The following is a 13,387-nucleotide window of genomic DNA, read 5'->3' on the forward strand; positions in this document are numbered from 1 at the left end:
CCCTCGATCTTTTCGCCGTGCAGCATCCAACCGTCCGTCGACTTCGCTCGTTTATCTCAACGTCTGCTGGCAGAGAGCTGTCATATCTTGTCACGTCGTCACTGTTGTTTGCGCTTCACTCGCAGCACGCCGTCAGCAACCAGCACAGGGGCTGAACAAGAGACGCCGAACCAACTCCGCAATCTGCGCCTGCCCTCACTCCAACAAGGCTATCCCAATCCACGACGTTACACGACATCAACCACGACAAGTTCGCGCACACAACAATCCTCCGAGGCTTGGTCAACGCCTGCCGAACCTTGTGTTGCGCCCGCGTCCACAAGAAAAAAAAGGTCACCTCGCCGTCTGAAGCACTCGCGATCAAACACACACACACAATGTCGCAACCACACGGGTATGTTTTGGCGCGCACCGACTCGTCCACACCGCCATGCTCACAGATCGTTTCAGTATCTACTCAGAGGGCTCCTTTATGAACCCAGGACCCGCCCCTCGTCCTCCCACCGATCGTCCTCGTCTCGCTCTCACCCCCAACGTTAACAATGTTGCCGGCAACATGAGCCAATTGAGTCTGCAATCCCCTGGCCCTGGCGCCTCGGCTTCTCTCCAGCGCTCCATGACCGACTTTGGCTCTTCTCGCAATGAATCTTCAGCCGTCAAGTCCGGCTGGGCCAAGGTCAAGGAAGAAGGTGGTTTCATGAAGGGTGTCTTCTGGTCTGAGAAGTTCCTCGTCCTCAGAGAAAAGGCTCTGGACTTCCAGAAGAGCGACACCACTCCCAAGATCTCCTTCTCCATTCCTCTCAAGGATGTTCTCAACATCACCAGATCCGAGACCATTCCCTACTCGTTCGAGTTGACCAGAGGTACCCCTGGAAATGAAAAGATGGTCATCTGCAAGTTCGAGACGGACAACGATGTCTACGGCTGGATCGATGTCATCTACAACAAGAGTCCCACCATGGGCGGTGTCAGCCACCCCACCTCATTCTCTCACCGCATTCATGTTGGCTTCGATCCCGTCACTGGAGGTTTCGTCGGCCTGCCTGTCGAATGGCAGAAGCTGCTCAACAGTTCGGCGCTTACACAGGATGACATGGCTAAGAATCCCCAGGCTGTTGTCGAGGCTTTGGAATTCTACACAACCAAGCTCCAGAAGAGAGCAGACGACCCCAAGCAATACACCAGCCTCACTCCCACTCCTCCCATTGACGCTTATGGCAACAAGCAGCTGGGCCACGGAAACGGCATTGCTCCTCCCCGTCCCCAACCCCCTGCCGCATACACCAGAAAGGAGAGCTACAGCTCTACCCGCAACGTCTCACCGGCCGGTTCGCAGCCTTCGCTCTCACGCACCAACACAGCTCCACAGTACGACCCCCGCATCGAGGATGAACGCAGACGCAAGGATGATGAGAGACGTAGAATGCTCGAAAAGCAGCGTGTCTATGAAGATGCTCAGAGAAGAGAGGCACAAGAACTTGCAGATTATAACGCTAGCCTGCCCAAGCACAAGCTGCCCTTGGCTCAGCAAGAAGTTGGTGGTGGTGGCTATTCTCCCGACCGCGATGCCAGCCCTTCGTCCAGATACCAGCCCTCCAGACCCGCTCCGTCTGCACCTTCTTCATCAAGCTCAAAGGTCAACCCAGTTCGTCAATTGACTGCTCAGCGTCAAGCTCCTACAGCACCATCTCCCAATGGCTCGTCCTCTTCCATTCCCAGACCTGGTCAATCTTCGTCTCAGAGACAGCAGTCGCCTAGCAGCCAGAGAAAGCCTAGCAATGCAGGCGCTCCTGGTGTTCACATGCCATCTGGATCATCGCATCAGAGAGAGCACTCTCCCGCTGCTCCCAAGCCGCTCAATGTTGCATCCAAGCAACCTACCGGTGTTCCCATGGACCCTATCAAGAAGGCCGAGATGGCTCTTTCTGCTCCCCCACCTAAGAAGGAGGAACCTAGAAAGGACGTCCGCATGTCAAGCATGACTGATGCCCAGGTCATGGAGAAGTTGCGCGAGGTCGTCTCGAAGGAGCGTCCTCTTGACTCATACAACAAGCAGAAGAAGATTGGTCAAGGTGCTTCCGGTTCCGTCTACGTTGCTCGTATCCGCGAGTCCGCCACTTCTCCCACTGCTCGTCAGCAATTGCGTGAGAACGGTCCCAGAGCTCAAGTTGCCATCAAGCAGATGGATCTCCGCAACCAGCCGCGTAAGGAGTTGATCGTCAACGAGATCATCGTCATGAAGGACAGCAAGCACCCCAACATTGTCAACTTCCTTGATGCCTTCCTCCAGGAGGAGAGCAACGAGCTCTGGGTTGTTATGGAGTTCATGGAGGGTGGTGCACTCACCGATGTCATTGACAATAACCCCAGCATCTCCGAGCCCCAGATTGCCACAATCTGCCACGAGGTAAGTGTCAGATTGCTTCATCGAATTGTGACCTCAAACTGACAACTATTTCCAGACTTGCAAGGGTCTCATCCATCTCCACCAGCAGAACATCATCCACCGTGATATCAAGTCAGACAACGTCCTGCTCAGTTCGAGAGGAAATGTCAAGATCACCGATTTCGGTTTCTGTGCCAAGTTGACTGAGCAGCGCAGCAAGCGTGCTACCATGGTCGGAACTCCCTACTGGATGGCTCCTGAGGTCGTCAAGCAGAAGGAGTATGGCAGCAAGGTCGACATCTGGTCCTTGGGTATCATGGCCATCGAGATGATCGAGTCTGAGCCTCCATACCTTAACGAGGAGCCTTTGAAGGCTCTGTACTTGATCGCCACCAACGGTACACCACGTCTGAAGAAGCCCGAGGCCCTTAGCAAGGAACTCAAGAGCTTCTTGAGCGTCTGCCTGTGCGTTGATGTCAAGTCTCGTGCCACTGCCGAGGAGCTCGGTAGACACGATTTTCTCAAGACGGGCTGCAACCCCAACATGCTCGCCGAGCTTCTGAGATTCAGGAAGCAGAGTGGACACTGAGTGTGAAAGTCCTCGCATCACAATTCGCATATACCCATGATACCCAAGCGCTGGCTTTTGCTTATGTCGATACCACGAACGCTTGTACTGGCCGACAGTACGTGACAGTCGTGGGACGTAACGACCGAGCGAGCGAGACAGCTTTTCACAAGCAGAGAAAAAGACACCACATGACCTGGGAATATGCAATAATAAATGACGACCACGATGACGAAAAGAGAAGGAAAGAAATCTTTCATGTTTTGCCTTACATCATGCATCATCGTTAAAGAAGAGCAGCTCATATTCGTCTCTCACAAATGGGGTGAAGAGAAAAGGGACGACTACTGCTTTACAACCATCTTCTTTTCTAGCGACAACGTTTGGATGCATGATAGGCCGAATGTTTGCCGACTTTCTTTCTCTTTTCCGGAGTTATTATTGCTTCTACAATTCTCAGATTAGGTCATGGTGTACTGAGAGAGGGAGAGAGATTCTGTAGCTGAGGCTGGACTATCAAAAAAGGAATGCTTTTCATCTTAATTAGCCGGCGTTTGCAGGAGATGGTCTGGACAGGCATGGGTTCGAAAAGAAAACTGTCCCAGATGGATAGAGTAGCTCGTTTATGCATCAGATCAAGACTCTCTCAAGGTTATCGACTGTTCTCATGAAGTGGATCAAATGGTACAGAGACAAGAGACCGACGCCAAGATTTTGGCCACGGCCCACCGAAGTTTGTGCGGGATGTTGTCGCCGACGACTTTTTCGTGGGAGAGCGTCTCGACTCCGTAGCAGATCAATCATACCACCAACATGGATTCTATTCTTGGTCTCGTACAGGCGCTGCCTGCTACCGACTCATGGGGACCTACCGTCACCACCGACACCCTGCGCGATGGTCTCCCCTACGCTCCTTTCTCCAAGGGCGACAAGCTTGGCCGCATGGCCGACTGGACCACCGAGGGCAAGGATCGTGAAGGCAGAGGAGGCAGACAACAATACGGTCGCAACTTCAGAGGTGAGGAAGAAGATGTGAAAGATTTGGACTCTACAGGCACTGACAGATTACACAAACAGACCAGCCTTACGGTGCCGGCGCAGGACTCCAGACCGCACTCAACGTCGAAGGTATCGGCGAGGAAGCCAGTTTCTCCATTGTCGACAACTCGCGCACTGCCGCTCGTCGCACTTTCGGCCGTGGCGGTGGTACCGTTTTCCGTGGTCGCGGAGGTGCTCGCGGCGGTGCTGCTCAGCGCGGTGGCCGTGGAGGCACTTTCCAGCGCGTTGGCGGTGGCAGACCTGGACAACAGCAATACGACAACCGTGGCAATGCACAGCGTGGAGGCCGTGGTGGTCGCAGAGGAGGCTGGAAGGACTGGGACAAGCCGCAACGCACCCGTGAGGCTTCGGTCCAGCCTCGCGATACCTGGAAACTGCTTGAGGAGATTGACTTTAACCGTCTGATCAAGCTGAACCTGGATACTGGTGACGGTGAGGATGTTGAGGATTATGGTTTCCTCTACTACTACGACCGCCAGTTCGACAAGCAGCCTGGTGCTCCCACCTCTTTCCGCAAGCTCAACGTTGTCGAGCGTGCTGCTTACAATGTCACAACCTCGCACGACCCCATCATCCAGGATCTGGCTTCAAAGGACGCCGCTTCCATCTTCACGACCAGCGATATTCTGTCCATGCTCATGTGCGCACCCCGCTCCGTCTACTCCTGGGACTTGATCATCACCAGACAAGGAAACAAGGTCTTCATCGACAAGCGTGAGGGCAGCAACGTCGACCGTGTCACCGTCAACGAGAACGCCGCCGATGCACCGCTCGAGACTTCCGAGGGTACCAAGGACACCATCAACAACGTTGGCGCCCTCATGGAGGAGGCCACCCACATCAACCACGTCTTCCCCATCCAGACCGTCACCGAGAGCCAAACGTCCAAGCGCGACATGGCCAACGAGCACCCCTTCTACAACCCCGAGGAGGAGACCGACCCCCCTGCCTCAAAGGCTTACAAGTACCGCAAGTTCGACCTTTCGCTCGAGGCCGACGAGCAGCCGCTACACATTATTGTCCGTACCGAGCTCGACGCTGTTGTCAAGAACGCCATTTCCGGCGAGGACCAATACCTTACCATCAAGGCTCTCAACGAGTTTGACAACAAGGCTATCGGCAGTGGTGGTGCCCTTGACTGGCGCACCAAGTTGGCTTCTCAGCGTGGTGCCGTTGTTGCTACTGAGATGAAGAACAACTCGTGCAAGCTCGCTCGCTGGGCCACCCAGGCCATCCTCGCAAAGGCTGACCAGATGAAGATTGGGTAAGTTTATGATTTGATGATTGCAGAAAAAAGAAAAACACATGCTAACACACATGTCACAGTTTCGTATCGCGTGTCAACCCCAAGACAGCGAACGACCACGTCATCCTCGGTGTCCTCGGCTACAAGCCTCGCGAATTCGCCGCCCAGATGAACCTGAACCTCAACAACGGCTGGGCCATTGTCCGCACCTTTGTCGACATGGTCATGTCGCAAGACGAGGATGAGGCCAAGTTTGTGCTTGTCAAGGACCCTAACAAGCCCACTATCCGTCTTTACAATGTCCCACGCGATACCTTTGAGGAGGAAGACGAGATGGCTGGTATTGACGAGGAGTAAGCTTTGCCGCTATGAAGATGGAATACCTGGATGCAATGTCCAAAGGGATAGAACTGGGTGAATCTGGCATGGGGTGTGTTGAAAGTACAGAAAAAGCGAGTGTTAACTTTTTTACGACATGAATACTTTTTTTCTCCTCTTTCTACTTGATTTGATCTGAGTATATGACCAGTCTTGTGCTTGTGGTTGACGATGTTTCAAGGAGGGACTCGATACACGAAAGCGGGCTGGAAAGCGGTGTGGAGGCCTTGGCAGATCAACGGGCGTCATCGGTCAATGGGATTCATGTGAAACAGCAAGCAACAATACTGTATCACCTCTTGCTATACCTCTCCCTCACACCTGCATATTCCTACAACAAGATGGTGCTCCAAAGTCAAGGACCAGTATCATTCACCAAGACGACGCTGTCATATCCCGTGTATGCAGCCGAGTTCGATCCCTATAACCGTGGCTTCCTCGTGGTAGGCGGCGGTGGTGGTCAAGGTCGCAGTGGTGTCGCAAACAAGATTGTAAGCTACGTGTGAAGCCTGAGCAGTCGCATGACAGATGCTGATATGTGACAGACGCTACTGGACACGAGCAAACGCGCAACTCTGGACACGACCGCCGAGATCGAGCTCTCGAGCGAAGAAGACTCGATTACATCGCTGGCCACACTGGCCTCTAAGGACGGTCTTGTCACACTAGCTGGCATCAATTCGTCAGAAGCAGATCAAAAGGCTGGCAAGAATGAACACCTACGCACTTTCGACATCAAGTACCCCAAAAAGAAGCAGGCCTCGGATGAGAAGCAAGACGCTGAAGCTCAAGATGCCAACATCTCGTTCGTTGGAAAGGCATCTCTGTTCCAACCCGCAACGGGTCCCAAACCAGAGACATATCAGCGTGTGCTACGACTGTCACCCACCTATAAGCGCGACTCGCCCAACAAGCGTATTGGTGCTGTTGCGACTGGACTAGCCAAGCGATCTGAGATTGTCGTCTTTGATGCTACAAGGACACCCACCACCGATGCTGAAATCATCGCTCGCATCCCCATGCGCGATAATGCCGAAGCTGCCGATTTGGACATTACAGAGTTGGAGACCAACACTTTCTCCATTACCTGGGCAACCGATTATGATGTCTATGAGCAGACGGTCATGTACAATTTCGACACCAAGAAGGCTTCGTTTTCTCCTGCCAACCCGCGGAAGGTTTACACAATCCCTAAGTCTGAGGATCCTAGCAAGCCGATTCGTCCTAAGTATCGTGCTATCAGATGGCTGGGTAATGAGGATGTGTTGCTCTTGAGCAATTTGCCTAACCGTACTGGTGCTGAGTTGAGCATCATTCATTTCTACCCATCTGGTCCGGCGTTGAAGGTCAAGCAAAAGGTTCTTCCTGGCCACGTCAAACAAGCCGTTGGTCTTGACGTCTGCAGTCTCGACTCAGACAAGGCGGGAAACAAGCAAGTCGTCATCGCAATCGCCAGCCACGACATCTCCATTCCTGTCTACACTCTCGACTACAACGCCAACACCCACACTTTTGGCAAATTCAAGCGCTTCACCACTCTCCGCGATGTGCATCCGCTTCAGATGACTTGCCTCCGCTTCTCGCCTTTCCACAGCCCTGTCCGTGCTCCTCCTCCCGAGCAAGATAAAAAAGGCAATGCTCTACCCACCAAGAATCCAGCCCACCCAGGACCCCAATACATAAAACTCTGCAGTACCAGTATGGGCAATACCGTTGTCGTCGACACCTTCGCCCTGCTTCCCTCTACACCCTCCGACCGCCAATCCCGCTACGTGCTCCTGCACCCTTCTGACGAATTCCGCCAACGCACAACCTACGGTATTCTCATTGGTTTTGCCGTTCTGGTTTTCGCAGTCCTGCTGCAATCAATGTACTCAACCGACATCTACGCGCCTATTCTCGCCGACTTTATCCCCTTGCCGGCATCGTGGCAACGCACATTCGCTCATCCGGCGAATATTGCTGACAGTCTTGGACGAGGAGGGTGGGAACCTATTGTTCATGCTGCTAGCTCTGCATCTTCTTCTGCCTCTGAGGCTGTATCTTCGATCTCGTCTGTTGTCCCTTCTGTGGCCTCTGCTGCGTCTTCTGCTGTTGCCTCTCCAGGCGTCAAGATTGCGGATCTGTTGGACATGCACTTTGCACTCCCCGGTGGCTCTTCCGACGCAGAAAACAAAGCGGTCATCATCCGCGATCAAGGCGAGGGTAAGAGTTTAGCTGTGCACATGGGAGATAAAGAAGAGTATAAGCAACAAGATGAACATGCAAAGCATTGGCACGAATTAAATGCAAAGGAACAAGAGGGTTGGAAGAAAAAGTTGCTGGAAGCTGGACATTGGACTGTTGAAGAGGGTGAGACTATCCTCAAGGGTGTTGTGTTTAGTTCTTGGGCTGGGTTCGTGGGGAGGGTTGCTGGAGAGGTTATCAGGGAGTTGTAGAGAAAAGGTATTCCTGCTGAGGGAAATGGGAAATGTGTGAGAGGTGTATAGTCAGGAGGGTTTGTAATGTGTCCTGTCCTGAATCAATGATTGCGGATACCTGTGAGACTGGACGTCGTTGAAACTTGCAAATGCGATGATTTGGTGGAAACTGACGATTCCTGTAGAGCAATGCGAGGTCGAACTGGATATACATCCCCATCTTGGGCCTTGAAGCATTGTTGCTGCGGGAGAATCGTATTGCTGCATAAGACGCCCTAGCTTCAGTAATGCTTGTGGAGATCAGATTAGAAGGAGATGTGATTGAAGACAAGGAGCCCTTTTATCTGACAGGGCTTGTGGAGCGTTCTCACAGCTTACATGGTCGTTCGCCTCATGCTGTGATCAGGTTGCAGGCACCATCACAACAGCATTTCTATGTGTACCGTAGCAAAAGGTGAGCTAGATATGTACCCTCTTATAGGAAGAAGTGTGGTGAATGGAGGTGGAGAGACACAGCATATGTCTCGAAGAGACAGAGTAGTATCCGCGAGGAGACATAGTCAAGTCATCCTTCTCTCGCAGATCTCCAGGTGCAGTAATGTGACTGTGAATATGCATAGAGTTGAGTATACCGAGGGGCCATTTTGCACGGGAAATGTTATGGTGGAGTATGTCATCCGACTGTAGTTGTATCTCTTGGAGCGATTGTGCATTGTCATGGTGTGAGAATCTGATATCTGCTATCGGGAGAGATGGTTTGGCGAGGAGACAGCAGAGTCGTCTCTCCCTGACGAGCTTGAGAGCATCATGTTGTAGCTGCGAAGATGCTAAAAGTTGTTCAGGGGGATGAGTGTCTGTCAAGAGAGGTTATTGGAAGGTGTCTCAATGGCAATAGTCGTGGTTGTGAAGATGTTCGTGCATCTCATAGTGAGAAAACTTTCGTACTCGAGGTCGCGAGGGATGGCAGCTGATCTGATGGCTCTGACGGACCCGATGGACCTGATGATATGCTTGGACTTAATGAGACGCCTACTTTGAGAGCCCATAGTAGACAGGAATTGCCTGGATGCGGACTTCGCGGCTGGTCTGGAGTATCGACGTATGTTCTGGTGCTTTCATCGAATAGATGCCCCCGCCGATAGGCATTTATAGCCCCTTGCAACTACTGCTTCTGTTACGCTTCTTCAGCGGGATTATCACAGCGCTTGGAAGAGCTTTGATATGCAGTGCCTTGTCATCGTTCGTTTGAGTTTCTGTTTGTTGTCGCTATTTGGGCCTGGGTCGTTGTCTTGAAGTCTCACAACTTTGGAATTTTAAAGTCGGTCCTGACTCAGAATCGCATTGATCCGCTATTCATCGCGATGGATGATAATCCGGATAGTTTTCGTCTTGCTGTTTGACATCTTTTGTCAATATGAGGTGTTGGTGTTGGTGAATGTTCGTCAACTTCTGGAGCCTGATAGAGGATCATGATAGAAGCCTTCCTGGCGACTTTGGTGAGAGTGTGTATCGGTGAAACCATCGGTGATGGTATGAGTGAGAGGGTGTTGACGTTTCAGGAGGGAAGCAACGAGATAAAGGAAGGTCCTTTCCAGAACTATGGAATCCAGGTCGTTCTTCTCGGACTTTATCGACCACCAAAATGAGCAAAATCACAAGTCCTTCCACCTCTGAGCGCCTCGGCCAACTCCATTCTTCTCGGACTTTATTGACCATGAACATGAGCAAGATCACACGTCCACCTACCTTTGAGCGCCTCGGCCAACTCCCGCCTGAAGTTCGAAGTATGGTCTTCGAGTACATGATTCGACATCAGAGTCGGGAGCACGACCTTGTCCTCAATACCCACCAAGTCAGATGCCACCTCGCTACCTCACCTTGGATCACACGCAACAAACAGTATTGTGCCGAGTACCTGCGAACTTTCCTCAAGCAAGTCGAGTTGAGGGCGGATATATCAAACGAGATGTGGGATTTACAAGCACCAAAACGCGGCGCAATCAGCGAAATCAACCATTGCTTGAAAATAATCGAAGCCCGCCTTAGAGTCTGCGATACTCATTTTGATCCCAAAGATCCCACCGACGGCATTGGCAACTACATGAGAGGATTGAGTCTTTCGCTCTTTTCGCTCGACGGCGTAATCCTCGACGCGGGTTACAATATGGCACAAGAAGATCTCTGGTTTGTTGAGCGCATCATCACAACACCTCTCGAACAGATGAGGAGACTTCATGAGAAACACAACATCCCAGCCCACAAGCTCTACGTTCGCATCAAGTACGACAAGCTTGGCACGGCTTTTGCAGGATTCCTCTACCGACAACAGGAACCCATTGATAACTACGACTCTTTACGTCCCGTTCAAGCTAGGATATATGTGGCTGATCACGATGCATCGGTGGCTTCCATCGATGAAGGACTTCGCACGACGAGAAGGAAACTCGTAGAGAGGTTGAAGGAGACTCTCCACCGCTTCCCATTGCCCGACCCACGACTCGGTGATATGTCTACGCTGGAGACGAGGATTGAGGAAGAGATGGTAAAGATCAGAGAGTCTCATGTGATGACTAGCGAAACAATCACCCGGTTGTGGAAAGCACAATCTATGACTCCTTGAGGGCACTGTTTCTGCTACGCTACTCGAGCAAGACATCAAAGCGCTCAACAGTACCATGCGAAAGTCTTTTTCTCGGCCAAGTAACCCACATAGAGATAGAACTTTTATACAGAAGCTTCGGGAGGTGGTTCAAGATGAGGGAATGGATATCGTAGAAAGATATAGCTACTTTCTCTCATGTACCAGAGAGTACAACCATAGTGCAGCCACGAAGATGCATAAAGTCGTTTGAAGCAGATTGATGGCTATAGGGAAGCGTCCTTATAAGGTGCCTCCATGGCTGACGGTCACGGTCATCAAGATGTCTGTGAATTTTGAAAGTGCTCAAGCCCGCTTTAGTGATATCAGGACTTCAACTCGTAATCGATTACTGACGAGAGATTCTAAGGTATGAAAACGAAGTGACGCCGTTCTCGCGGATCAAAGTGCATGATGACCATATAGCAATGGAATTGTATAGAATTGCTTGGATTAGATTCTTAGTCATGAGGAGAAGCTTTCTTGAATTTTCTTCAAGGATCTAGTAGTAATTGTGAGGACATTTGTGCAAATCAGGATCAGTGAAGTCTTATGCTCGAAATCGTGAGACATAATCGTTACTGATAAGCAAAGAAAGAAATGCAATCCCTTCGTTTGTCTTGCAAAACATGTAACCCTTCGATGATCTTTGCGGAGGATTAGGGGAGTTTCTAATATTCAGCACTTTGTTAGAGCTGGACTGAATGTGCTGTTTGCCATGACTTTGTAGATCTAAGTGGTTGTTCGCTTCGGTTGAAGAAGAGGTGACGTCTAAAGTCAGGTCTTTGTCTTGGAAATCGCTACTTTCTTGATGTTCTTGTCTCACTATCGTGAAGGTGTCTTTGTATCGTGCGTTACGCTTTCTAGAGTTTGCTGTAAGGCGCTGCTGAAAGGTAAGGTAAAGGCGATGCTGGTGAGGATACCGCAGAGCCGATCTCGGTGAGAAAGTGGTGATTCACTTGGAGTTGGTGACTCATGTTTGCAGTAAAGTATAAAGCCGGACCCTCGCCAGCTTTCGGGAAGTTGTGCTTCTCATCTTCAACTTCGTCAGTCACCAAGATGAGCGAAAACACACCTCTCTCCACATTCAGGTTCATGGACCAGCTCCCTTCCGAGATCCGCGGTAAGATATTCGGACATATGGTACGACTAGCACGACAAAGGTTCCAGAAGTTCCAAGAGCGAAATGGCACGTGGCACTTTCCTTATGCTCCCACCATCTGGCAGATCGGGATTCATCTCAGCGAGTCGCCTTGGATCAAGCTCAACAAAAAGTATTGCGCAGAGTATTTGAGAGAGTTTCTCAAGCAAGTACACTTCGGTGAGGACTTTGAACACTGGGTCGTACATCAGATGCGCAGACAGGATACAAAGCGAGCACAAGCATACGGAAAGGTTGAGCAGTTCAGGTGGGCAAGGAACGCAGAGAGACGATCGAAGCGGATGCACACGCTTGATACTTGCCTTCGGACCATCGATCGCCGCCTGAGGATCGCGACTGCCCAAGAAGACCTGAACAAGCCATTCGCAAAACTATCCAACTACGTGTCAGGAATCTATGTCTACCACAACACAGTGTTTCGAAGTAGTGATCCGGTGCGTTTCCAATCCATCGAGCCATGCATGGCAAGACCTCTGAAACAATTGAGACGACTCCACGAAAAGTACAACATCCCACCCAGCAAGATGTATCTTCACATATCCTATGGCAGCCCATCCCCAAGTTTCGCAGAGTTCACATCTATACACGACAGAGTCTACAACAGGGACTTTGCCGAGTCTCTGCGCTCAGTACGGCCCAAGATTTGGGTAGCAGACTATGATGCCTCGGTCGCTGCTCTGGATGAAGAGATTCGTGTGCTGAGAGGCCCGCTGAGAGACAAGCTTCAAGAGGCCAGAGTTCGATATTCAAGACTGAATCCTTTCTGGGACAGCGTTGGAGCGTTGAGGGCAAGTATTGAGCGTGACATCACAGCCGTCAGACGACTCCATTTGAGAATCATTGACGATGTCATCAAGTTCTGGAAAGCACAGGATGGTTGGTATGAGTTGGATGATATGTTCAAGATTGCGGAGGCGTGGAGTGCAGAGCACGAGGATTGATAGTCTGACGGCCTCGTTGTGGTTTATCTTGGGCATCAGCTTTTCAGGGTGTCTCACAGGTCGGCCTTCCTCAGATTTTGCTCTGTTGTTCTGCTCCAACTCATCTTACCACAATTACCACTGTCACTAGGATAGGTGGACGATCAAAAGCAGTGAGAAAGATACAAAGCTGGTCACACTTGAATTTCCAACTCACTGTTCATGACCCACAGAAAGAAGACTTGATGCGATAATTTCTGGCCCCAAGTACAGTAACACGATTCTCTGCAGTTGCACCATGGAACTCAAGCACTTTGGTACTGTACTCAGACCTCTTCAGAGAACCAAAGAAAGTAGGGTCAAATGGTTGGATGTCTCCTTCTGAAAATGGAACATGACAACTATAGTATCGAAATGCACAAAGATCTGTAAAAGTGAGTACTGACCAAAGAGATGAATCACAAGACGCTCTTCTGGCTGCACTTGCACCCATGAGACCTTTGTGTATTTTGACAAAGGCAGTAAACTATTTTTGTTGATCTAAGGAACATTCAAGTTCTTCGTTTGAAGCATCTGCAACACGTCTCTGATTCTGCTGCTTGGTGTTTGC

General features: G+C 50.9%; 5 protein-coding genes across 5 annotated transcripts; all 5 read left to right on the forward strand.

Moving 5' to 3' along the window:
* Positions 1–472: 472 nt before the first annotated feature.
* Positions 473–2,975, forward strand: M436DRAFT_58082 (Pkinase-domain-containing protein; the record flags this gene model as incomplete). Its single annotated transcript, XM_013567258.1, has 2 exons — positions 473–2,407; positions 2,463–2,975. The coding sequence occupies 2 exons, from the start codon at positions 473–475 to the stop codon at positions 2,973–2,975; spliced, it is 2,448 nt and encodes an 815-aa protein (XP_013422712.1).
* A 792-nt stretch (positions 2,976–3,767) lies between these two features.
* On the forward strand, positions 3,768–5,616 carry M436DRAFT_58157 (eukaryotic translation initiation factor 3 subunit D; the record flags this gene model as incomplete). Its single annotated transcript, XM_013567273.1, has 3 exons — positions 3,768–3,972; positions 4,032–5,277; positions 5,340–5,616. 3 exons carry the CDS (start codon positions 3,768–3,770, stop codon positions 5,614–5,616), a joined length of 1,728 nt encoding a protein of 575 aa, XP_013422727.1.
* A 362-nt stretch (positions 5,617–5,978) lies between these two features.
* Positions 5,979–8,075, forward strand: M436DRAFT_58144 (uncharacterized protein; the record flags this gene model as incomplete). The annotated part of the gene is made up of 3 exons (XM_013567269.1): positions 5,979–6,113; positions 6,183–7,564; positions 7,649–8,075. The coding sequence occupies 3 exons, from the start codon at positions 5,979–5,981 to the stop codon at positions 8,073–8,075; spliced, it is 1,944 nt and encodes a 647-aa protein (XP_013422723.1).
* A 1,624-nt stretch (positions 8,076–9,699) lies between these two features.
* On the forward strand, positions 9,700–10,677 carry M436DRAFT_68018 (uncharacterized protein; the record flags this gene model as incomplete). Its single annotated transcript, XM_013567299.1, has 1 exon — positions 9,700–10,677. One exon carries the CDS (start codon positions 9,700–9,702, stop codon positions 10,675–10,677), a length of 978 nt encoding a protein of 325 aa, XP_013422753.1.
* Positions 10,678–11,754: 1,077 nt separating this feature from the next.
* Positions 11,755–12,798, forward strand: M436DRAFT_86278 (uncharacterized protein; the record flags this gene model as incomplete). Its single annotated transcript, XM_013567314.1, has 1 exon — positions 11,755–12,798. One exon carries the CDS (start codon positions 11,755–11,757, stop codon positions 12,796–12,798), a length of 1,044 nt encoding a protein of 347 aa, XP_013422768.1.
* Between the last annotated feature and the right edge of the window lie 589 nt (positions 12,799–13,387).

Source organism: Aureobasidium namibiae (genome assembly GCF_000721765.1).
Source record: "Aureobasidium namibiae CBS 147.97 unplaced genomic scaffold scaffold_27, whole genome shotgun sequence".
Classification (NCBI taxonomy): domain Eukaryota; kingdom Fungi; phylum Ascomycota; class Dothideomycetes; order Dothideales; family Saccotheciaceae; genus Aureobasidium; species Aureobasidium namibiae.